Here is a 25,647-nt window from a genome sequence, read left to right on the forward strand (position 1 = left end):
CATTAGATGTAATTTTCATCTTTGCTCCTCTGTGAGAGTTTTTGTCCTTTGGTTTTTTTTTGTTTTTTTTTTTTTCCAGGATATCTTCTTTATCTTTAATTTTCTATAGATTGAAAAATAACATGCTCAGTGTAATGTTTTTGGCAATTATTCTGCTTAGGGGTTCCCTGAGGTTCCTGTATCTGCTACTTAATAGCTACCATTAATCTGGGGGAAATTATCAGCCATTACTTCAGGTATTTCTTCTGTCTCTTTTCTTCTAGTATTTTCATTATACATTTTGTAGTCTTACAGTTCTCAGATATTTTTTTTCTTTTTTTTAAACTTACTTTTTTTAAAATTTAATTAATTTATTTATTTGAGAGTGACAGACACAGAGAGAAAGACAGATAGAAGGAGAGAGAGAGAATGGGCGCACCAGGGCTTCCAGCCTCTGCAAACGAACTCCAGACACGTGCGCCCCCTTGTGCATCTGGCTAACGTGGGACCTGGGGAACCGAGCCTCGAACCAGGGTCCTTAGGCTTCATAGGCAAGCGCTTAACCGCTAAGCCATCTCTCCAGCCCACAGATATTTTATTCTGTTTTTTTTTTTTTTTTCCTCTAGTCATTTTTGTCTGTCAGTCTGGGAGGCTTCCACTAAGATGACCTCAGAGATTCTTTCCTCTTCCCAGTTCAGGGTGCCAATGTGCCCACCCAAGGCATCCTCCACTTCTGATGCGGTGTTTAGGGTCTTAGTCACTGCCTTCTCTTTCAGTGTTGGAATTTCCATCTCTCTGCTGGCATTGCTTATCCTCACTTGACCAACATCTATTGTATCCATTAAAAACCCCTAGAATCTATACTAAGAATATTTTGCTTATTTTTGTGAGAGAGCGTATAGGTGTGCCAGGGCCTCTTGCTGCTGCAAACAAACTCCAGACACACATGTCCCAGTGTGTACCTGGCTTTATGTATGTGCTGGGAAATTGGACCTCAGCCAGTGGGGTTTTCAAGTAAGTGCCTTTAACTGCTGAGCCATCTCTCCAACCCATAAAACCCTTAGAATCTTAACATGTTTCTAATTCCTAGGCTGATGACCCCAACATTCCTGCCATGGCTGGGTGTGTTTCTGATAACTACTGATTCTCGTAAAACTGTGGTTTTTGCCTTTTAGTTATGTCTTATAACCTTTTCCTTTTACATGTGTGTAGATGTGTGTGTGTATGTGTGCAGTGCATGTACATACATGTACATTGGGAGGTAAGGGGAGAACCTCAGGCGATGTTCCCTAGATACTCTATCCACTTCTTTTATTATTATTATTTTATTCATTTATTTTGTTTCTTTTGAGGTAGGGTCTCACTCCAGCTCAGACTGACCTGGAATTCACTATGTAGTCTCAGGGTGGCCTCAAACTCACCACGATCCTCCTACCTCTGCATCCCAAGTGCTGGGATTCAAGGTGTGCACCACCATGCCCAGCTTATTATTTTATTTTTTGAGAGAAAGAGAGGAAGAGAGAGGGGGAGGGGGAAGGAGAGGGGAAAAATGGGCATGCCAGGGCCTTCTAGCCACTGTGAACAAACTCAGACATGTGCCCCCTGTGTGCATGTGTGACATTGTGTGCTTGCATCGCTATGTGTCTGGCTATGCGGGACCTAGAGATTCGAACATGCATTCTTAGGCTTTGCAGGCAAGTGCCTTAACCACTAAACCATCTCTCCAGCCCATCTACTTTTTTTTTTTTTTTTTTTTTGAGACAGGGTCTTTCATCGGTCTGGAGCTAGACTGGCTAGCAAGCAAGTCCTGGGGACTCAACTTGTCTCTGCCTCTTGTAATCTTTTCTTGATAGCTGGATATTATATGTTGGGTAAAAAGAATTGCCCCAAATAAGCCTTAAGTAGTATGATGGTAAGAGGTGGTGGTAGAGGGGTGTTTTGTTATCCTACGATTATCTGTTAGCCTTGTAGTAAGGCCGAGACTCTGCATTGTGGCTTTCATCTGTATTTTACCTCTTCTGGCCTCCCTCTGGGGGACTGGCTGGCTGGAGTGGGAAGGCAAGTCTTTGCTTGCTCCATGTGGAAGGCTAGAAAGGGCTGGGATTGTTTCTCCTCCAGGGAGATTAGGTTCTGGCAAACTCCAGAAATTCAGCTCTGGTTTCTTCAGAAGGGTAGGCCTGGCTAAGAAAAGGAAAATGTTCTTTTTATCAATCAGTATCCTGAGTTTTGTTGTTTCAAATCTTAATTTTCCTTAATCTTATCTTTATCTTTGTTTTTTTTTTATCTTTCATGTTATCTATTGCGCTGATTTATGATCTAATTTTTTAGTATTTGTATCTCCTTTGAGTTGATTCCAGGTTTCTAACTTGTAAGTTGGACAGTTAATGTCTAGTGAATTTGCATTGCTGAAATGCCAGTGCCCCGAACGTCATGGGGTTGATCCTAAAAGACTTGAGTGGCGTTTGACCCAGAAAGGATCAGTGGTCAAGACCCCTTTGTTTGCTGGTGGTGTTTGTCCTTCCAGTTCCCCAGGGATAGGTGGTTATGGGGGGGGGGGGATTTTCCTCTAAGAGACAGTTTCAAAACACATGCTCAGGGTTCCAGTGCACTCTCGGCTCCAGTCATTGGCACAGTCTGTGTGCTGTTATTACTACCAGATAGGGCCTGGGTTTTTACATGTGGCTTTTAAAAATATATGATCACAGATATTATAGACTAGGTCCTTTGTACTTGACCAAGCACCTCCTCAATATAGAAGTGTTTATCACACAAAGTGACAAAGCCCTGCATGATCACCCTGTGAAGATTCCTTTTGTGAGTCTATAAAATGCAATCGGAGAGAAATGTGACATTGACATTTACAGCTTTGTAGCTCGTTGGCTCCAAGAATGTGCTTTGTTTTCCATGCCGTCATGGGTTTCATATTCACTGGTCCCTGCTGTGTGCCAAGGACTCATTCCGTAGCACTTTAACATGGATCAATATCTTACTTTGAGTATTTCCCTTTTCATCTATTAAAAAAGGTTTATTTGAGAGAGAGAGGGAGATAAAGAGAATGGGCATGCCAGGGCCTCTAGCCACTACATACAAACTCCAAATACATGTACCACCTCGTGCATCTATCTGGCTTATGTGGGTACTGGGGAATTGAACCTGGGTCCTTAAGCTTCACATGGCAAATGCATTAACACTAAACCATCTCTCCAGCTCCCTTTTACCTTTTAAGATAAGTAGAAGGAAGCAGTAAAGCACGGAGGACTAAAGATGGTTGAGGAAGGAGCCATCGGCCTTTAACACTGTGGCAAAGACCCAGTTGCTTCTAGCAGTGAAACAGCTGATTATTTTATTTCTGACAAGAAAGAAGATCAGTACCTAGAACTGATGTATCCTGTGTCCCTTGTTTCAAAGGAAAGAAATGACATTTATCTTAATTGTACTGAAGTCTTATTTGTATCCCTTCCGGGCTTTAAATATCTTTTTTTTCTTTTTTTCCTCACAGACATGCCCTGGATTGTGAATTGGCTTGTATGAGACAGAAGTCTCCCCAGGACCCCTGGTTTCTAACAACCTCGGGAGAATAGGGGCTGCAGCCGAAACCCGGGTGGCTGTGTTGCTTTGGCAGCTGTGCCTTAAATTAGAACCATTCTACTTCCCAACACAAATAGTAACAGACCCATATTTTCTTTAAAAACTATTTCATTAAAGCCGGGTGTGGTAGCACACGCCTTTAATCCCAGAGCTTGGGAGGCAGATGTAGGAGGATCGTTGTGAGTTTGAAGCCACCCTGAGACTCCATAGTAAATTCCAGGTCACCCTGAGCTAGAGCAAAACCCTACCTCAAGCCCACCCCCCCACACCAAAAAAAATTTTTTTTATTACATGGATCTTCAAAAAGAGATGCATGGACCCCAGCTTGCTTGATTCAGAGTGGAATGGAATGCCATGCAGTTCAGATTATGGCAGCCTGTAGTTCTTGTGCTGTGAGGGAAAATCAACGTAAAGATGATATGCGGCAAAGGGGCGATTGCTCGGTGGTTAAAGGCACCATTGCTCTGTAAGCCTGCCCATGTGAGTTCAAGCCCCAGAACCTACTGAAATCCAGATCCAAAGGTGCCTGTAACTCCAATGTACCTATGGCAATGGGGGAGGCAAAGCCAGGAGAATCTAGAAAGTCAAAGGCCAGCTAGACTGGTCTTCGCAGCCAGCAACAAAACAAAGGTGATCCTATCTCAAGATGTAGGATAGGTTCCACACCCACAGGATGTGTTCTGGTCACCACAAGCAGACCATAGCATGTGTGTGTCCATGAACACATACGTACACACATACACATTTAATTTTAAAATGGAGTGTGCTGTGAGCCTGGATCTTATGTTGGTTAGGCATCATTGCTTACAATTCACATGTGAGCAAATCCTGGTTGCGTCTGGTAGAAGAACAGCAGGCACGTTATAGACACTTCATCCATGTTTTGATATAATAAAGAAATAAACCTTGTCCTTGCCTCCCAAGCTCTAATGTGGAGGGTATTTTCTCTACCACAACCTCTTCTCCACACACACACAAAGTAGGGCACATAAGTCCCAAGGGAACCTTTCCCTGGCCTTCAACGTTGTAGAGCCTGACAGTATAACACACTTTGGATTCCAGTTAAAGGCTGGAAAAAAAAATAGTTGCACGTAATGCTACTCTGGACATCTTAACTGTTAATGACGAGTGGTCTCAGCGATCTTCATAGAGGAATTTCCAGTTCTGCGTGCTCCTTTGGCTTTTTTTGTTTGTCTGTGTGTTTCTTTCTTGAGGCAGGGTCTCCCTCTAGCTCAGGCTGACCTGGAATTCACTAGGTAGTCTCAGGGTGGCCTTGAACTCATGGCGATCCTCCTACCTCTGCCTCCCGAGTGCTGGGATTAAAGGAGTGCGCCACCACACCAGGCTCTGTGTGCTCCTTTGGGACTGCTGTGATCTCTCTTAGTCCTTCTCTGTAAAGATGTCTAACCTTGCTCAGTACTCCTTTCCTCCCTTCCTGATTGCTGACATCATTGATATCGATCCTATGCACTCATTGTAAAACCGTCTCTCTTGTCTCTCCTAACTCCAGAAGACTGCACTAATGAATCAAGTTCATCCTATAAACAGAAAATGAAGAAAATATTATGAAGCCCTGGTTTTAAAAAGTTTATAAACATCTGCCAACATCTCCTAGTACTTAAAGACAGAAAATAAAGAAGTCGTTGGTTGATGACATTGAGGTTGGGGGTTTCTAATGACAAGTTTAGGAGTTAGCTGTGCCTCCTTGGTGGCTTACTTAACCCATGTGGACATTCACCTGTGATATACTTCTCCTTTAGAAATCTGTGTCTTTGTCTGCAAAATGAGAATGATAACTGCACCTTCTACTAAGGCTGCTAGTGTAAACAAAACAAATGTAGAATTATCAGAGTGAGTTATGGAACTTAGTAGAAAGTTCAACACATGATAGAACTTGTTTGGTAGTCTTACGCATGGTAATAGAAAAAAAAAAGTACATGATTTAGGCATTCTATTTCAGGACTTAGGTCCTTTAGAATGAAGGGATAAAACTACAAATAACCTCTCAGAAGCCCCTTTTCAGCTCAACAATTGCCACTTAAGTAGGACTGACTTATAGATCTAAGCGTGTGTCTGTTGTGATGGACCAGAACAATGGAATGGCTGAAGAAATAGGGAATGCAGCCATGTTAAAGGTATCTTTCCTGAAGAAGTGAAATATTAAGCTCGAGGGGGTGAATGTGAAATGGAGGGAGGTGGTCATAGATGGTACACAGATACACATCTGAGCAGCAAGTAAGCTATTAGTTGATGGATAAAAGAAAATGAACCAACTCACTTGATTTTTGTGGAAAAATGGTGGAATAAGCCTTCATCTGATTTGTTTTAATATTTATTTCTAATATCATTATTTAATTCCATGAAATGAGCTGGCTGAACTGAATCTGCAAGACCCTTGCTTCGTGGGGTTCTAGGTGATGGACACAAACTGAGCCCCTTGTTCTAAGGAACAAGACTTTTCATGTTCCACCTAAAACTACTCAAGTTGTGTGTGTGTGTGTCTTCTCTCAAATTTCAAACTAAAGGGAACACATTGCCTTTCTAACTAGGGAGGCAGAGGGGGCTTGCGGGGACTTTTGACCGCATCTAGAAATGCTACTGGCTCAAAAAGCAAGCGTAGCTATGTGTTCACAATGGTGAGATTGTTTTAGAAGTCTTAGACCAACTGTGTCCAGCTGTGAGCTCAATAATGACAACCAGTAGACAGAGGCTGCACAAGGGCTCAGGGGCCACGACTAATGCGAATGCACAATGCGGCTGGCACTGGATCACATCTGGCTACCATCACCCGCTATTCAACCTCTCGGATTCCCAGAGGGTCTGAGGACCAGGAGAAACTCATTTTCGTCAGAGGCACCTCACAGATGAGAATGTTAGTAAACCTTAGGCCTCCCTCATCCCTCGGCACACCTAGTTTCTTAAATAGTTTTGTGTGTTCTTATATGCATCCTGATATGCAGAACATCCACAACAATCTTACATGTTTTTATTTTTGCCTTTTCAGCTTCCAAGTTGGAGAGTTTTCAGGTCATAACATGAAAATGTTGCTGATTTTCTTCCTTGTAACAATTTGTTCCCATATTTGTGCGAACCAAGATTCTGGTAAGGAAAAAAAATGAAAAGAATTCTGCTCCATGATTTTTATTATACTCAGTAGATAGTGAATGAGTTTGACCTATTTACATGTGAAGAGCTTTGATTGATTTTTGTTTTAATTTTGATGGTAGTGAGGAGGGAGAGGAGGTAAGTATTTTGAGGTCACCCTGTGTTCCTTTGAAAATCCTAGGTCTTATTTCTTGTTCCTGATAAAAGATATGAAGGCTGTCATTCTGTTCTTAGTTTCAGTCCACTTTGAGACTCCTGGGAGGTTACATGAAAATTTTGTTGTTGTTAGGTTCAGATCTGGAAAATTCAAATGCCTCTTTTTAATTGATTTGTTCCAAAAGATTGTCTTGATTAAGGGTCTCGTTTTGTTCCAACTGCAATTGTCTGCTTACTGTAAAAGGAAAAGCATGCTAGTATTTGCCCTGGTGAGCAAGTTCCTGTCTGTCTACTGTCAGCCAGTGTGGCCAGCAACTCAGGTCCAGTGGAATTAAGGTCACACCATCCTTCGCCACTCCTCTCCCACGGCTTAAGTAATAGGTGCTTGTTGCTGATCCGTTCATGTCCAGGACCACCTACATTGGCCTTTATAGCTTCCTCAAAGACTTTGACCTTTGAAACAAGTTTTGTGAAGAGAGAAACTAGACTTTGCCCTAAAAACACCACCCTTTGATGTCCCCCTGAGCCTTAAGCTTTTTAAGGAGAGGTGGGTTTTCGCCAGTAATTTCATGGTTTAGATAAAATGAAGGACCTGGATTTTCATTGCTGTTTAGCTGTCTTTTCCTACAGAAGATATAGGTGCCTTAGTGATGAATACAGTTGTCAGTGATGGTCACACGTACATTCATCCTGAGCACGGCTCTCCTGACAGATGGTGCTGACTGGCTGTCAGCCTGTGTGTGTGGTTGTTGGCAGTCTCAGGTTGGTGGGAATGAAGTCATTTACAAGATAAGGAAGAAGCCATGGTATGGTGGTGCATACCTTTAATCTTATCACTGGGGAAGCAGAGGTAGGAGGATTGCTGTGAGTTCGAGTCCACCCTAAAATGACACAGTGAATTCTGGGTCAGCCTGGGCTAAAGTGAGACCCTACCTCAAAAAACAAACAAAACCAGCAAGGACCAGTTTATCTACATTGCTTTGATCAGATGCTCCAGACCCTACCAACTGCAGAAAAAAAAAAAAAACCCAAAAAAAAAACCATAGAAGCTATTTCAATTCGACTAGAATTTAATCCAGTAACCACTTTCAACCTCATTCTGATAACCTCAGAGTGAGGATGTGGCCTTGCTATTTTCTAATTGAATCTACTAATTTTAGACTAGAAGAAACTGAAACCCAAGTGTATTAGATGTCTTGAAAGAGATCAAATTAGCTGGTGACAAAGTCAGGCCTTTCAAGACTTAACTGCACTGTATTTTCTCAGCCATAACACATGCACGTGCATGCACATACAAATGCACGCTTATTTCTGTATCTTCTATGGACAAGAAGTTGGGCTTGTGCTAAATAAATATTGTGAGTCCAGACAAGCAGATCACCTCTAAATATCACTAGTGTTTGAACCCTGTGATTCTGTCACATAAACATACATAACTCTAAAGCTGTGCATGGTGGGACATGCAATCCCAGGACTCAGAAGGTAGAGGCAGGAGGATCGGTTTAGCCTTGGTTATATGAGACCATGTCTCAATATATATACATACATATACATGTATATATATATATACACACACACATATTGAATTTTGCATTGAGAAAGTTCATCAAGGATGTGTGTTTCTATATATAATATATTTTGATGGAAATTAAAACAGTAATTCCCAGGTTAATGCTTTTGCCAACAAGGCCAAAGGACCCAGGTTGGATTTCCCCAGTGCCAACATGTAAAGCCAGATGCACAAGGTCATACATATGTCTGGAGTTCATTTACAGAGGCTAGAGTCCTTCATGCACCCATTTTCCCTCTCTCTCTCTCTCCTCTCCCTCTCAAATAAATAAAATATTAAAACTATAATTCCCTTTCTCACCTAAAATATTTTGGAGCCATTGGATTTTGCATATGTGAGAATAAATTTACCAGTTATAATGCTACTTATGACTCACCAAAATATTGTAAATAACTTCACAATAGATTAAGTCAATTCCATATTTTTGTGATTTGTCTAGGCCTTTTTAAAAATTTTATAAATTCAACACTTAAAATTCATAGGTTAATTAGATATCCTGTGGCATTTACTTAAATGAGAATGGCAAGGACTTTCTGATTTTGCTATTCAAACCAATTTGAAGAAATCTGATGCTTAATTAAAAATTTTTTTCACTTTAATGTACATTAAACTCAAATTCTGAAGAAAAATACAGTGGGGGAATTATCCATTAGAGGCATAATAAAAGCCCACAATTTTTTACTTTTCTAAATTTACCTATTCCTAATTGGCTGATTCTTTGCAAAATGATGCTTAATATTGCGTTCATTTCAAATGTGAATTTGTCCAAAGCAACCAATCCAAGAAACACAAGGTTTTTCTTCTTGAGAGAATGTGCATTTAGGAGCTACTATTTTCCATTTATTAAGAAGGTACTGTAAAATAAAAGGGGAAATGAAGTTTCTGGTCATCAGATATACTTAGCATTAAACATGGCAGAAAACTTTTAAAAGTTTATTTTTTGCTTTGTTTATGTTTGCTTATGGTTTGACAGGTCCTGAGTACGCAGATGTGGTCTTTCTGGTGGACAGCTCCGACCGCCTGGGGATTAAGTCCTTTCCTCTTGTGAGAACTTTCATCAGCAAGATGATCAGCAGCCTCCCCATAGAGGCCAACAAGTACCGCGTGGCCCTGGCGCAGTACAGCGACGCTCTCCACCTCGAGTTCCACCTGGACACCTTCAAGAGCAGGAGCCCCATGCTGAACCACCTCAAGAAGAACCTGGGGTTCATGGGCGGCTCCCTGAAGATAGGACATGCCCTGCAGGAGGCTCACAGGACCTACTTCTCTGCTCCCACAAACGGGAGAGACAAGAAACAGTTCCCCCCGGTTTTGGTGGTCCTGGCTTCAGCCGAATCTGAGGACGATGTGGAAGAGGCCTCGAGGGCCCTGCGGGGAGGCGGGGTGAAGATCATCTCGGTGGGGGTGCAGAAGGCTTCTGAGGACAACCTGAAGGCCATGGCCACGTCCGGGTTTCATTTCAACCTCCGGACGGTCAGAGACCTCAGCACGTTCTCCTCCAACATGACGCAGATCATCAGGGACGTGGTCAAGCACCGGGAGGCAGCAGCCGATGATATCATTGTGGAAGGTGGGCTGAATTCACATTCGCAGGAATGGTGACAACATACTTTTGGTGCTTTTACATGTGTATGAGCTCACATTTGTGAGTACACGTATGTACACATGTAAGGTGGGTGGCAGGTATCTTAATTTTGCTCCACTTCACTTATTGATTTATTGATTTATTTTGAGACAGTTTCTCACTGAGCCTATCACTCACAGACACATCGGGCAGCAGGCCCCAGGAATTCTCCTGTCTCCACCTCCCAGTCTTACCATTACATAGGGATGTGTTCCCATGCTGGGCTTTGACATGGGTGCTGGGGATTCAAACTCAGGTCCTCATGCTTGTAGGGCCCAGCCTTTTACCCACTGAGCCATCCCCCAGCCCAGAAATTCTTTTGAAAGGTCCATGCTGGGAAAGGACTTAAAAATTTTTGTGAACTCACCTTTTCCCAAATGGGCTACATTTTCAGGCATGAAATATCCATTTCAAGAGAGTCCAGCAACCGTGGCCATATTAAATCCGATGAATGCCACGGGCCATGGTTTGTCACACTCATTTACCCAGGCTGCACAACGTCACTCAGGCTTCTTGCCTCTCAGGTGGGCCCTGAGCTACCTCCCAGGGCTCTGGTTGCCCCGTGGTTTCATTGCCAGCTCATTTCACACGCGAATTTACTCCTTGAGGAAACCTTTGACTCCTGAAGCCATGTAATGCAATCATGGGATGATAGTGCTAAAATGAACTTCTGGTTGTCCAAACCCTCTGCTCTGCTGTGAGCACATAAAGTGACATGGTCTGTTCCAGAACCAGGCGGCAAAATGAAGCCAGAGCTAGGCCCGAACCCCCTGACTTCCGGCCACGTAGTCCGAGCCCCAGATCGCCTCCCTTGTGGCTGCTTTGTTCTGAATTAGCTTGCTGCGTCCTCCGTGGCCAATGGGCAATCTGGGGTCTGGTTTGTTCTCATTGGTAAGTCAGTTTGGGATGACATATCTAATTGCCTATTGGTAATACAGGCATTTCTCTTGTGATAACATCTATGATTCCTTGTGACTAGCATCTTTCTCAAGAGAAATGATTAAAAGTACAAGTGTATCAGTGGTCATTTCTTTGAAATATTTGGACCCTAACTGCTAATTATAATGGCAAATGACAGTTACATAATTTTAATATTTAACAACCCATTGGTTATTGAATGAATTTTATATACCAAGCTCCCTGCTAAGTATAGGATCTCATTCATTTTCACGCTAACTCTTTATTTTTCTTTAAAATTTGTATATGGGGCTGCAGAGATGGCTTAGCAATTAAGGCACTTGCCTGCGAAGCCCAAGACCCAGGTTTGATTCCCTGGGACCCACATAAGCCCAGATGCACAAGGTGGCACGTGTATCTGGAGTTTGTTTGCAGTGGCTAGAGGCCCTGGTGTGCCCACCCCCTCATCTCAAATAAATAAATAAATAAAAATATTTTTTAAAATTCATGCAAAAATTTTTTCTTAATTGTATGTGTGTGCAATTTGTGTGTGTGTGCAGTATGTGGTGTGTGTGGTGTACACACATGCAGATGTGTGCAACGTCTTATGTGTACAAAGGCTACAGAGGATGTCGGGTGACCTCTATGACTCTTCTACCTTACTTCCCTGAAACAGTCTTTCATTGCACCTGAAGCTCCCCCTTTCCTGGTCAGACAAAGGATCTCCAGTGATTCACCTGCCTCTGCCTTTTCTGTGCTGGAGTGACAGGCATGCATGGTTACCCTGAGCTTTTTTATGTGGGTGCTGGGGATTGAACTGAGGTCCTTGGACTTGTGCAGTGAGCACTTTTGCCCACCAAGCCATCTCCCCAGCCCCTCCCATGCCAGTTGTATGAGATAAATATCACATCTTATTTAAATGTATTTTTATTTTACTTATTTGTGGGGGGTCAGATAGAGAATGGGCATGCCTGGGCCTCCAGCTACTGCAAACGAACTCCAGACACATGTGCTGTCTTGTGTATCTGGCTTACGTAGGTACTAGGGAATCAAACCTGGGTCTGTCGTCTTTTCAGGCAAGCACCTGTACCACTAAGCCATCTCTCCAGCTCACTTAGATGAGGGTGTTGAAGCTGGGAGCTTAGCTGAGATCCAGTATCTGGACCCAGGTACCACTGATCTTGGATTCCCCAATATTTCCTGTACTTTTCTTTCTTTTTTTTTTTAATTATTTATTTATTTGAGAGCGACAGACAGAGAGAAAGACAGATAGAGGGAGAGAGAATGGGTGCGCCAGGGCTTCCAGCCTCTGCAAACGAACTCCAGACGCGTGCGCCCCCTTGTGCATCTGGCTAACATGGGACCTGGGGAACCGAGCCTCGAACCGGGGTCCTTAGGCTTCACAGGCAAGCGCTTAACCACTAAGCCATCTCTCCAGCCCCTTTTCTTTCTTTAAGTGTGTGAATGGGCTGTGATATATGGTCTCCACATCTTCCACTAAAACTTTGCTTGTCCATTCTCTGCCCACGCAGCTTGCCAAGGCCCTTCTGTGGCTGACGTTGTGTTCCTGTTAGATGTGGCAATCAATGGCAGCCAGGAGAACCTTGACCAGCTTAAAGCATTCCTGGAAGAAAGCGTCTCTGCCCTTGACATCAAGGAAAATTGCATGAGGGTTGGCCTGGTGGCCTATAGCAATGAGACCAGAGTGATCAGCTCCCTGAGTATGGGTATCAATAAGTCAGAGATCCTGCAGCGCATACAGAGCCTGACTCCCCGGCTGGGCCAGGCCTACACTGGGGCCGCCATCAGAAAAACCCGGAAGGAGGTCTTCAGCACGCAGAAAGGCAGCAGGAAGAATCAGGGGGTGCCCCAGATTGCCGTGCTGGTGACCCACAGAGCTTCAGAAGACAATGTGACCAAAGCGGCTGTCAACCTCCGGCGGGAGGGCGTGACCATCTTCACCATGGGCATAGAAGGGGCCAACACATCCCAGCTGGAAAAGATCGCATCCCACCCCGCTGAGCAGTTTGTCACCAAGCTGAGCAACTTCTCGGACCTGGCTACCCACAACCAGACGTTTCTGAAAAAGCTGAGGAACCAAATCACACACACGGTCTCTGTCCTCTCAGAACGGACAGAAACCCTCAAATCTGGTAAAGTCTCAGTGTGAGAAGCCTGTCTAGAACCTTCTGCTGTCTTTGGATGTGATCGATGCACAAGGGATTGGTGACGTCTCATGTGGGCGGGCAAAATACATTCCCAGTTTGCACTTTAGCTCGGTGCTCTGAAGTGTGTTGATGTGTCCTCAGGGGAGAAGGGACTGGCCCCTCTTCACTGCCTCCTTGGGGTGGTTTTCCTGGGAATGGTGACTCCAACCCTCTGGCATGCCGTCGTTGGCCATTTCTCATCCTTCCTTCTTTTTTCTCATTCTTTCCTTTGCCTCCATGATCCCTTGCTCTTTCCTTTACCCCTTTATTCTTTCTGTACTTTTCCTTCTCTTCTGTCTTTATCACCAAATGCCAGTAGAGAGAAGACCCAGGAAATGTGGTTTGTATAGAAAACCAAGTGATTTGTATGAAGCGAACAGCCTAATGTCCGTGAGTGGAGAGAGACAGGGAAGCGTGTTTTATGTTTGTGTACAAGTGGCTATGTATGTTATTCATACATGCACATACACACATACATGTTATGTAAATAGTTCATGGATATGTATATATACAAGTACATGTATGCATACATTGTACAGCAATTATTGATAGCATATTTATTATAAGTGTCACTGTCTTTGACACACAAGGGCCTTGGTGATATGACCTACTGTAGTTGATTGACTAGGGCTGGGTGAGGAGTAAATGATTTCCAGGACTCCAGATTTCAAGAAGAGTTTCACATAGCTACAATATCCTGTTAAGCACCTTCTGATTCAAATATATTACTTAACTTTCTTCTAAGGAATTCTCTGCTAATGGAGAAAGCAACTTGCAAAGGGAACTTAAACTTCAGAAGACGTGAGGGAAGCAAACATCAAGTTTTACCGATCTTAAGTTTTACTAATCTTTTCCTTTATCTGTATTCAGGGCCAAGAACTAGGGGTACAGGCTTAAGCTGTCAGAAGCAAGTCATTGGGCACAGATGATGCTAAGATCTGCTCATTGTAAGCTAGGAAAGCAAGTTTTTATTTTTATTTTTATTTACTTTTTTTCAAGGTAAAGTCTCACTCTAGCCCAGGCTGGCCTGGAATTTACTATGGAGTCTCAGGGTGGTCTCGAACTCACGGTAATCCTCCTACCTCTGCCTCCCAAGTGCTGGGATTAAAAGTATGCGCCACCACACCCGGCAGGAACGCAAGTTTTTTTAAAAATATTTTTAAGATTTTTATTTGCTTATTCAGACAGAGAGAGAAAGAGGCAGATAGATAGAGAATGGGCATGCCAGGGCCTCCAGCCACTGCAAACAAACTCCAGATGCATGTGCTACCTTGTGCATCTGGCTTATGTGGGTCCTGGGAAATTGAGCCTCGAACTGGGGTCCTTAGGCTTGACAGGCAAGTGTTTAACTGCTAAGCCATCTCTCCAGCCTGGAAAGCAAGCCTTTAAGGGCTGGAAGCCATTTCCCATTTTCCTTCTGCAAAAGCTTTTTAAGTATTCTTCCTCCCATTTGTACCTATTTCTCTTTCACATTTGTCCCAAATGTCAACCTCAACCTTCTGGTTCCATTTTTAGCCTGTGTGGACACTGAGGAAGCTGACATCTATCTGCTCATTGATGGCTCAGGGAACACCCAGGCCACAGACTTCCACGAAATGAAGACCTTCCTGTCGGAGGTGGTGGGGATGTTCAACATCGCTCCCCAAAAGGTGCGCGTTGGGGCTGTTCAGTACGCGGACCGCTGGGATTTGGAATTTGAGATTAATAAGTACTCGAACAAGCACGACCTGGGAAGGGCCATCGAGAACATCAGGCAGATGGGTGGGAATCCCCACATGGGGGCGGCCCTCAATTTCACGTTGAAGCTGTTGCAAAAAGCAAGGAAGCAGCGAGGAAACAAAGTGCCTTGTCACCTTGTTGTTCTGACGAATGGCCTGTCCAAGGACAGCATCGCAGAGCCGGTGCACAGGCTGAGAGAAGAGAACATCCATACACATGCTATTGGGGTCAAGGAGGCCAACCCGACACAGCTCCGAGAGATCGCAGGAGAGGAGAGGAGAGTGTACTATGTGCATGACTTCGATGCCTTGAAGGACATTAGAAACCAAGTTGTTCAAGAAATCTGTGCTGAGGAAGGTAGGCGAAATGGTGGCTCTAACCTTTGGACAGCAGCTTAGAGGAATGGCATGCATTTCTTTACTTTTATGTATTTATGAGAGGGGGTGGGCAGATAGAGGACAGGCACAGTAGGGCCTGTAGCTGCTGTAAACAAACTCCAGACACATGTGCCACCTTGTGCATCTGGCTTACATGGGTCCTGGGGAGTCAAACCTGGGTCCTTGGGCTTTGCAGGCAAGCGCTTTGACCGCTGAACCGTGTCTCCAGCCCTGGCATGCATTTCTAAGTTGAGATTTGTTGACCTGTGAAACTAGATTTGCTCTCCGGAACAAAACTGAGAGCCCATTGCAATGTCCTATCCAAAGACTAATGGGGCCTCTAGAGAAATTCTAGTAAATTTTAATTGGCTTCCTCCAACAAATCCTGGATAGGATGTATGATTAGACATCATAGGGGTAGTCTACAGCCATATCATCCTGAATGCGCCCGAATCTTGTCTGATCTTAGAAGCTAAGCAGGAATGGGTCAGGTTGGTACTCGGGTGGGAGACATCACAGGTGTAATATGATGACATGTGTTTAAGTTTTGATGAGAACTTCCAGTCTATTTAAACTTCAATTTAAAAAAAAAACAACACTTCAGTTTTATAATTATTTGATGACTTTCTAGCTTAGACCAGTTTGCCAGTAGTTTTCAACTCTGAGTTAGTTTGGGCTCTCAGAGGATTGTAGGTAACTTTCGAGACGTCTTTCTCTAACTGTGGAGTGTTATAAGCATATTGCAGGTGAGGTCAGGGATACTGCTGGCCATCCTATTGGACTGCTCACCATAGTCAAGCTCTGTCCGCTGATGTCTAGTACTACAGTTGAGTAGCCCTGAGTTAGTTTCTTACGCAAATTACTAAATTAATGGAACAATCTTTCTCTTACTGTCTTTAATGTTTTCTTTGCCTACTTACTATCTTTACCAGTCACTAATTCATATAGAATAAGTTATGGTTTGGAGTTTCCTGTTGATTCAGTTTCCTTTACCCGTGATGACATGAATGGACATCTCCATTTCTCCTCTGCAGCCTGCAAAGACATGAAAGCTGACATCATGTTTCTGGTGGACAGCTCTGGCAGTATAGGACCTGAAAACTTCAGTAAAATGAAGATCTTTATGAAAAGCCTGGTGAGCAAGTCTCAGATCGGACCAGATCGCGTGCAAATTGGCGTGGTCCAGTTCAGTGACGACAGTAAGGAGGAATTTCAGCTCAACAAATTCATGTCCCAAAGTGACATCTCAAATGCCATAGACCAAATGGCTCACATTGGAGAAACAACCATGACGGGCAGCGCCCTGACGTTCGTGTCCCGGTACTTCAGTCCTTCCAAGGGCGCCCGGCCCAACGTCAGGAAGTTTCTCATCCTCATCACGGATGGTGAAGCTCAGGATGTAGTAAAGGAGCCTGCAGAGGCACTTCGACAAGAAGGTGTGATCATCTACTCAGTGGGAGTATTTGGCTCCAATGTCACTCAGCTTGAAGAGATCAGTGGGAGACCAGAGATGGTTTTTTATGTTGAGAATTTTGACATTCTGCAGCACATTGAAGATGATCTTGTTCTGGGAATATGCAGCCCCCGTGAAGGTGGGTATGGGCATGGGCAGAGTCGGGAGTGGGGCCACCCAAAGACTGATTCGTCATCATTTGAGTTTAGAGTCATATTTTTGTTGTTGTTGGTTTTGTTTTGTTTTTTTTTTTTTTTGAGCTAGGGTCTCACTCTAGCCCAGGCTTACCTGGAATTCACTATGGAGTCTCAGGTGGCCTCGAACTCATGGTGATCCTCCTACCTCTGCCTCCCAAGTACTGGGATTAAAGGCGTGCGCCACCATGCCCAGCTAGAGTCATATTTGAATGCTGTACACATTTTAGTTGAAACATTTATGCTAGTGGCTCCAGCCCGTCGAATTAACTAGACACGCATAGATAATCATGGTGACTTACAAATGTCATTCCAATACTAGGAGACTGAGGTAGGAGTACAGTGAATTTGAAGGCCAGCCTGGGGTGCACAGAAAGACCCTGTCTTTATTCTCTCCCCAATAAAAAGAAACAACAGGGCTAGAAAGATGCCTTAGCAGTTAAGGTGCTGGCCTGCAAAGCCAAAAAAACCCAGGTTTGATTCCCCAGGACCCACGTAAGGTGCATGCATCTGGAGTTCAGTTGTAGTGGCTGGAGGCCCTGGCATACCCATTCATTGTCATTCTCTCTCTCTCTCTCTCTCCCTCTCTCATAAATAAAAATAAAAACATTTTTAAAAGAAACAACAAAAGAGAACAATTTTGGTTTATCTAGATGGTTCTCACAGACAAATAGTCCTTGGTGATGCATGCTTCAAGAAAAGTGGTGTCATGCCAGGACTTAGGTCAGGTTCCCTGGGAGGAGAATTTGAATCAAGAGTTCTTGTGGAAATATCGATTGAGATCTTTCCAAGATGAGAGGAAGGGAAGCAGGGCAGAGACAGGAATTAAGCAAGGAAGTCATCTAAGTTGAGAGGCTCGTTTCAGTTGCACACGTGTGTGTGTGTGTGTGTGTGTGTGTGTGTGTGTGTGTGTGTGTAGGGGAGGTTGGAGGGAGTCTAGTACCATCAGGCTGCATGTGGGTTGCTCAAGCAGGTAGTAGAGATCCAGAACCTTCTGAGCAGGAGCACTCATGCTGGGTTCCTCATCTATTACTAAAGTAGTGTTTTTTAATTTCTAAAGATCAACACTTGATCATGCGAAATGTTTGCATAAACACTTTGAAGCCTATTAAATCTTATCGAGAATGATGGTGGTAAGGGAACTTATGCAATGGATGCTTCAAAAGAAGTGAGTGGAATAGTCCCCACTCTCTTGCTAGCACACTGCAGAGGAGTAGAAGTGATCAAACAGAAGCTCCAGGCTAGAGAGAAAACTCAGTGGTAGAGCATTCACCTGGCGTTGACAAAACCCCAGGCAGCTTCCTACCACTCTCCCCCAAAGCTGAGTTCATACAAGGGTTTGATTTGTGCTGTGATCCACAGGCTTAATGCCTGAGGCATTCTGAAAAGCCCTCTGAAGGAGATGGCCTTAACGGAGTTTTAAGGGAGGGGAGGAACATTGTTTTCTTATTCCAGTAACAGTTCTCTTCTGCTCCCACCATGAGTTTGACAATCTTTGTTTTTTGTTTTTTTGTTTTTTAACACGAGGGATACACCTGGTTTGCATTCCCTGGTAATTCTACTCATAATGAATATGAAAGGTTCCAATACTGGGCAATATTTTCCCATGTCTCCCCGAGTGATTCAATCAAGCTTCACAGCCAACTGAAGGCCAGAGGGACCTCGTTGTTCTTCTTTAGTGATGTCAGCCTTTCTTGAGAATCTGGTTTACAGCTCTACCCACACAGCCTTCAGCGAGCACTCAAATATATTGGCTCTTGGGCTTTCGGCAGTCCTCCACGTGGCTGGCGTGTGGCTCATGACAGAAGGAGAAGGAAAGACGGAAATCCTGAAGGGCAGCTGGGGGGTAATTCTTCTCACAATGCTGTTTCTCAGGAATGGATGAGCTAACATTTGGACTGTGGTTTTTTTTTTTCTTAAGGCTGGGAAAGAGAATGCACTATAACATAAGGTCGGGATGACTAGCCAACTGGCTTAAGATTCCACTTCTCCAAAATGGAGAAGTGTTTAGAACTTAGAAGGGAGGAATTCCTTTCGATGACCCATGCTACACATGAACTACTAACCAGGTCCTTCCTCCTTTACTTGTCCATGGCACTAATTTCATACAAATTAGGAATATCATGCCAGGGCAACTTAGTTGAGCCAAGTGAGACAGGGGCTCATTTTTGTAATGAGGTCCAATTATGAAAGATGTCTCAAGAAATGTTGTTTTTTTTTTTTAAAGGAACATGTAACCTTAAAAAATAAGCCATTATAGAACCTTGATAAAGAAGCATAGCGTTGCCAAATTCATTTTTGTTTGGGTTATTTCACTCACATTTTATCTTAATAAACACCTCAAAATCCCTCTAATTTTAAAAAGACAAACTTGCGAAACATGAATATGCCCTATGTGGAAGGAACCGTTTTAATGGGAAAATTTATTCAGAATCATGATTAAGTCCAAAGACTGAAACTTCACTTCCAGCGACTGATTGTCACTTCAACTTCTCCTACTTCTGCGGTACATGCCACATCCGCCTTGTCCTCGGGGCTCACCAGTGGGTCACTACATGCGCTAGCAGCTGGTCCTGTCATGCACATGTCCCGGTCATCCAGAACTGGCCGTCTAATGCGTAGCATGGCTCTCATGGAGCGACTTAAAAAGTCAGGGCCCCCTGCTCTGCCATCCAAGGCTAATCTCAAGCGTTTCTCCCTCCCTCCTCTTCCAGAATGCAAGCGCATCGAGGTTTTGGATGTCGTGTTTGTCATCGACAGCTCTGGCAGCATTGATGATCAAGAGTATAGTATCATGAAGGAGTTCATGATTGGCTTGGTGAAGAAAGCAGACGTGGGCAGGAACCGGGTGCGGTTCGGAGCTCTGAAGTACGCCGATGATCCAGAAGTGCTGTTCTATCTGGATGACCTCGGTACGAAGCTGGAGGTGATGTCGGTGCTTCAGAATGACCAGCCCCTGGGGGGCAACACTTACACGGCGGAGGCCCTGGCCTTCTCAGACCACATGTTCACGGAAGCCCGGGGCAGCCGCCTGCACAAGGGGGTACCCCAAGTCCTCATTGTCATCACGGACGGAGAATCCCACGACGCCGAGAAACTCAACGCCACCGCCGGGGCCCTACGGGACAAGGGCATTCTTGTCCTGGCCGTGGGGATCGCGGGTGCCAACCAGGAGGAGCTGCTGGCCATGGCAGGGTCAAGTGACAAGTACTACTTCGTGGAGACGTTTGGAGGCCTGAGGGGGATATTTTCGGATGTGTCCGCTAGTGTCTGCAACTCTTCAAAAGTAGGTAAGGCTTCTCGATTAAACTTTCCTAATGAAGGCATGCAGGCCCGAGGAGGTCTGACAAAAGCTGCTCAAGTTCAGCCCCGGGGACCCACATAAACATGTTTGACGTGGCCAGTTCTGTGGGTAGATAATTGCCAGGTCTCATGGGGGAAAAAAAAAATCAGCTTACTGGGATCAGTAAGAGACTGTGGCTCGAGAACCATGGGGAGAGCAATGGAAAGCAAGGCCTGATGTCCCCCGCCGCCCCGGGCTGGTGCAGCCTGCTGGGACGCGCATGCGCGCACAGAGCCCGCCAGCAAGCCCACCGCAAAGCTGCCCAAGTGACCGAGTCTCAGGCTTCAAAAGACCTCGAGAATCTTTCATCCAACCTCCTCCCCAAAGAGAGATGCAATTCAAATCACTTCTAGTTCATCACAGGAAGAGTCGCCACTTTAAAATGGATTTAATTTTATTAGAGTACAAATTTGCTTACATGTTTCTTCACACCCTCCCCCCCCTCCCAACAGTCCTCCTTCCTGCTCCCCGCGCAGGTTATCAAAATCGGTGTCCTCCTAAGGATTGCCCCCACCTCAGGTTACACATCCCTCGTTTCTTCATCTATTTCTGTTATGGTACAAATTCAGTGACAATGTAGGGAATGTGGAACAGCCCGAGGCAGTTCCAGGACAGAGGACACAGAGGTTCCCTTTGCCATGGACACCGTTTCTATTCCAGCAGCTGGAGGTTGCGCAACTGCATGTGCGTCTGAGCACTCATTCATCACCTCGTCACTCAACTGCCATTTTACACATTTAGTTATGAGTGACATTGTGCTCTACAACCCCCCACCCCAGCTTACTGGACATGGGGGAACATGTACATGTAGTTTCAGCACTTGGGAAATTGCCATCCTGAGCTACAGAGCAAGTTCCAGACCAGTCTAGCTACATCGTGAGACCCTGTCTCAAAGAAAGAGAGAGAGAGAGGGAGAGAACGGGAGAGGTTAGAGGTTAAGGCGCTTGCCTGTGAAGCTTAAGGAGTCAGGTTTAATTCTGCAGATCCCACATAAGCCAGATGCACATGGTGGTGGCACATGCATCTGAAGTTCATTTGCAATGGCTAGAGGCCCTGACATGCCCATTCTCTCTTTCTCTCCTTCTTTCTGTCTCTAATAAATAAATAAATAAATAAATACATTTAAAAAATCCTCTTCTTCCTAAGAAGCACTGTCCTTAGCTAAGTTCCTGCTACTCCACAGTGTCGACCATGCAAAGTCCTTTTCAACAAGTCATTGAGCTTTCCTGGTTTTCATGTCCCTCGCCTCCTTGGAAGGCAGCTGCTATCTTTTGCTTTGACAAAACTGATAATCTTTCTGTTTATCACAAGCTGGAAGAAATCTTTCTTCTTTATTGGTGAATGCCTAAAGTTTGATCTGTCTTCCTGAAGGCCACAGTGAAAACTGGCATTGCAGGTTTGGATTGAAACTTTCGAGTTAAGTAGAGGGGAAGTGTACTTGGTTTCCTTTGTATCTGAATCCAAGGATGGTAATAAGTTAACCATTTCCTGAAAGGATCTAGTTGCCATATTCTTTAAAATTTGAGAGAGAAAGAGGTGGGGAGGGGAGAGGCTGCGGGGAGCTGGCCATGCCAAGGCCTTCAGCTGTCGTAAACAGACTCCAGATGCATGTGCCACCCTTGTGCATCTGGCTCACGTGGGTCCTAGGGAACTGAACGTGGGTCCCTGGGCTTTGCAGGCAAATGCCTTAACCACTAAACCATCTCTCCAGCCCTATATTTGGTTTTATCTCTTCCTTGCCTATCTAGTTTTCTAGGAATCTGACAGACACCCTTCACCCTTCTATGGCTTCAGTGAGAATTAAGTTGGGCCTGTACTGGGATCACTGGGGAGTGCAAGTAAACATTGCTTCCCCAAAAGTTAAAGGTTGCAGGCAAGTGTGTGCCAGACATAACTCACCCATTGGCAGTGGTCTCTGATGGTTTACTTATCTCTGACTATATTGCATTGTGTGATATATATATATATATATATATTTTTTTTTTTTTTTGCCTACGTGCACCACAAAGGAGGCTGATAGAAGAGGTAAATCAACCAGATATAAACCAAGAAGCATGCTTTAAAATCTTTTCTATTTGCCCTAATATCATGAAAAAAAAATTATTAGCCTAACTGGACCAGAAAGGCCAAGTCAATAATACAGACCATCTGTTTGTATTGGAACCCCTAAATGGCTCCATGCTGTTGTTTTCTGCTCTACCGCTACTACCCCCAGGCTTTCTGGAAGGATTATAACTAGATTGCAGATAAAAACAAGTTTTATGTAGCCCCCATGGCCAGTTCTGTGGCATCTTGAGAAAGAAAATGGCGTGAGACCAAATGGACAAGCCAAAAGAAGTATAAAAGGATATATGAACAGCGGCTCATGCCTCATGTCTTCATGAAAGGCTCATTTGTGTATCTTTCCTCTCCAACACATGTGACTGCAGAGTAGCATGAGATTAGAAACCCCATTTCCATAAACCTGCAGCCACTTAATTAACTCTAAGTGGGCCCAAGAAAGAATTCTCACCTGGCCTTATCGTCGATTTTTTTTCTTTCCCCTTTGCAGATTGTGAAATTGAAAAGGTAGATCTTGTTTTCCTCATGGATGGTTCGAACAGCATTCACCCAAGTGACTTCAAGAAGATGAAGGAATTTCTGGCATCTGTGGTTCAAGACTTTGATGTCCGCCTCAACAGAGCGCGCATAGGAGTGGCTCAGTTCAGCCATACCTACCGGCCAGAGTTCCCTCTGGGAGCTTTCACAGGGGAAAAGGAGATATCGTCCCAGATTGAAAGCATCGAGCAGATCTTTGGGTACACCCACATCGGTGAGGCACTCCGGGAGGTGAGGCACTACTTCCAGCCAGATATGGGCAGCAGGATAAACACGGGTACCCCACAGGTGCTGCTGGTCCTCACGGATGGCCAGTCCCAAGACGAGGTGGCTCAGGCCGCGGAGGAGCTGAGACACAGGGGGGTGGACATCTATTCAGTGGGCATCGGGAATGTGGATGACCAGCAACTGATCCAGATCACGGGGACTGCCGAGAAGAAACTGACGGTGCATAACTTCGATGAACTGAAGAAAGTCAAAAAAAGGATTGTTCGCAACATCTGTACCTCAGGGGGTGAGAGCAGTGAGTATTGAACAAAAAATTCATTTTTATTTTCTCCCACCGTCTTCACTAATATTTTCCTCAAACTCTACTTACCTCCTCTGGGGTTTCTGGGAGAATTTAGATTTGTACCTTTGGATTTCAAGTTGAACTTTTTTACAGTTATCAACGATTTTTTTTTTTTTATGGCTTTTGTATTGAGTAAGAGGGTGTTGAAAATCTTGTGTCTTTTTTTTTTTTTTTTCACACTTTCCCTGGGGATGCCTGGCCCCTCTGTGAATAAGGAAGCCTGACTGCAGAGGGTGTGAGGAAAGGCCTCATCTACAATCTGGCTGCTTTCTGAGGTTGGAGACTGAGTCTCAAAGAAATGAGTCGTTTTGTTGGATTTTGGTTGCCTGGCAATAGAATTGCCAAGGCTGTGATTTAAGTGGGGAGGAAACAGCTCTGGTCATTTATATCTATATGGTGAAAATTCATCACAGGATATCTTCCTAAGAATTAGTGCATTTGGTGGCCGGGGCGATGGCTCAGTGGTAAAGACCTTGCTGTACAAGCATGGGCACGTGAGTTTGGATCCCCAGATTGCACGTCAGAGCTAGGCTTAGTGACGTGTGCCTGTTTTCCAGTGCTGAGGAACAGGAGACAAGAGAATCCCTGGGCTCAGTGGCCAGCTAGTCTCGCCGGCTGAGTGAGCTCCAGGTTCAGTGAGAGACCTTGTCTCAAAAACAGATAAGGTGAACAGTGACTGAGGAAAATACCCAACATCAACCCTGGTGTCAATGTGCCTGTGTGCTCACTCACTCGCTCTCTTTCTCTCTCTCTTGTGCATGTGTGTGTACACACATACACACTCACTCACAAAGACTCAGCCCATTTCAACAGTTCCGTAGGTGGAAATGCCCTAGAGGAGTAACTTTTTATTTTTCTTTTTTTTCTTTTTATTTTTTGGTTTTTCAAGGTAGGGTCTCACTCTAGTCCAGGCTGACCTGGAACTCACTACGTAGTCTCAGGGTGGCACATTGTAAGGAGTCCTGCCCTTCCTTTGGCTCTTAAATTCTTTCCGTCACCTCTTCCACATTAGACCCTGAGCCTTGGAAGGTGTGATCAAGATGCTACTCGGTACTCTAGTCACTTCTTTCCAGCACCATGATACCTTCTGAGTCATCCCAAGGACACTGCCATTCTGAATTTTTTTTTTTAATTTTTATTTATTTATTTATTTATTTGAGAGCAACAGACACAGAGAGAAAGACAGATAGAGGGGGAGAGAGAGAATGGGCGAGCCAGGGCTTCCAGCCTCTGCAAACGAACTCCAGACGCGTGCGCCCCCTTGTGCATCTGGCTAACGTGGGACCTGGGGAACCGAGCCTCGAACCGGGGTCCTTAGGCTTCACAGGCAAGCACTTAACCGCTAAGCCATCTCTCCAGCCCCCATTCTGAATTTTTTAATAGTATTTTATTTATTTATTTGAGAAAGAGGCAGATAGATGAGAGAGAGAGAATGGGCATGCCAGGGTCTCTAGCCATTGCAAACAAATTCCCAATGCATACACTTCCTTGTGCATCTGGCTTAAATGAGTACTAGGGAATCAAATGTGGGTCCTTAGGCTTCACAGGCAAGTGCTTTGACCACTAAGCCACCTCTCCAGCCCCCTTCTTTTTGGCTCTTGTTGCCCCTTACCTATTCTCATTCCTCCTATCTTAGTTGAATTCATGATTTCTCTTTGAAAATCAATGATAGCCTACTTCCTAGCTTGCTTCGAGAGCTACCCTTACTTGCAGTTCACTTACAGCACCCTAGGCAGATTCACTTTAAAGCATGGCCTCCTCACAAAGGCCTCCCCAGGGCTCCTGACCAAGGGCACTGCAGGAGAACCCACTGAAGTCAGTTTCTCCTCATCTCCAGTTGTGCTTAGAGACATGGCTGCTCAGTCCGGTCTCTCTCACCAAATTCTATCCCTTTTGTCAATTGTTATGGAATCATGTGTCAATTTCAGTTAGACACAGGAGCCTAGACATTGCATTTTCCAAATTTTTAGATGTAAAAATATATATGTGCAATTTCTATAGACCGCAAATCCCAGGGACAGTCAATGTCATTTTGATGTCCCTGCTGGTGGTTGTTTTTCCTAAGAAAGAATCTGTTTTCCTTGAAGGCAGTAATATATCTTTGTTACTGACTGGTTTTCTGTTCAAAGGTTAAAACAATGTTTATCTAAGAGTAAAGTTTTCAATCTCAAGACAGACAGAAGTTACAGGCTCAAAAGAATTTTTTTTTTTCAAGGTAGGGTCTCACTCTAGCCCAGGCTGACCTAGAATTCACTATGTAGTCTCA

General features: G+C 44.4%; 1 protein-coding gene across 2 annotated transcripts in view; it reads left to right on the plus strand.

Annotated features, from left to right (window-relative positions):
• The window catches only part of Col6a6 (collagen type VI alpha 6 chain), a 168,539-nt gene that overhangs the window by 43,958 nt on the left and 98,934 nt on the right, over positions 1-25,647 (plus strand). The window contains exons 2-8 of one of the 2 annotated variants that reach the window (XM_045136583.1): positions 6,572-6,669; positions 9,372-9,968; positions 12,452-13,072; positions 14,642-15,202; positions 16,257-16,814; positions 19,584-20,159; positions 22,764-23,333. In XM_045136583.1, coding sequence (XP_044992518.1) covers positions 6,603-6,669; positions 9,372-9,968; positions 12,452-13,072; positions 14,642-15,202; positions 16,257-16,814; positions 19,584-20,159; positions 22,764-23,333 — 3,550 coding nt within the window. In that variant the 5' untranslated portion in view covers positions 6,572-6,602. Of the gene's footprint in view, positions 1-6,571; positions 6,670-9,371; positions 9,969-12,451; positions 13,073-14,641; positions 15,203-16,256; positions 16,815-19,583; positions 20,160-22,763; positions 23,334-25,647 lie in introns of those variants that run through there. The other variant, XM_045136585.1, reaches the window with a different exon arrangement.

The sequence above is a fragment of the Jaculus jaculus genome, chromosome 17 (assembly GCF_020740685.1).
Source record: "Jaculus jaculus isolate mJacJac1 chromosome 17, mJacJac1.mat.Y.cur, whole genome shotgun sequence".
In the NCBI taxonomy this organism is placed as follows: Eukaryota; Metazoa; Chordata; class Mammalia; order Rodentia; family Dipodidae; genus Jaculus; species Jaculus jaculus.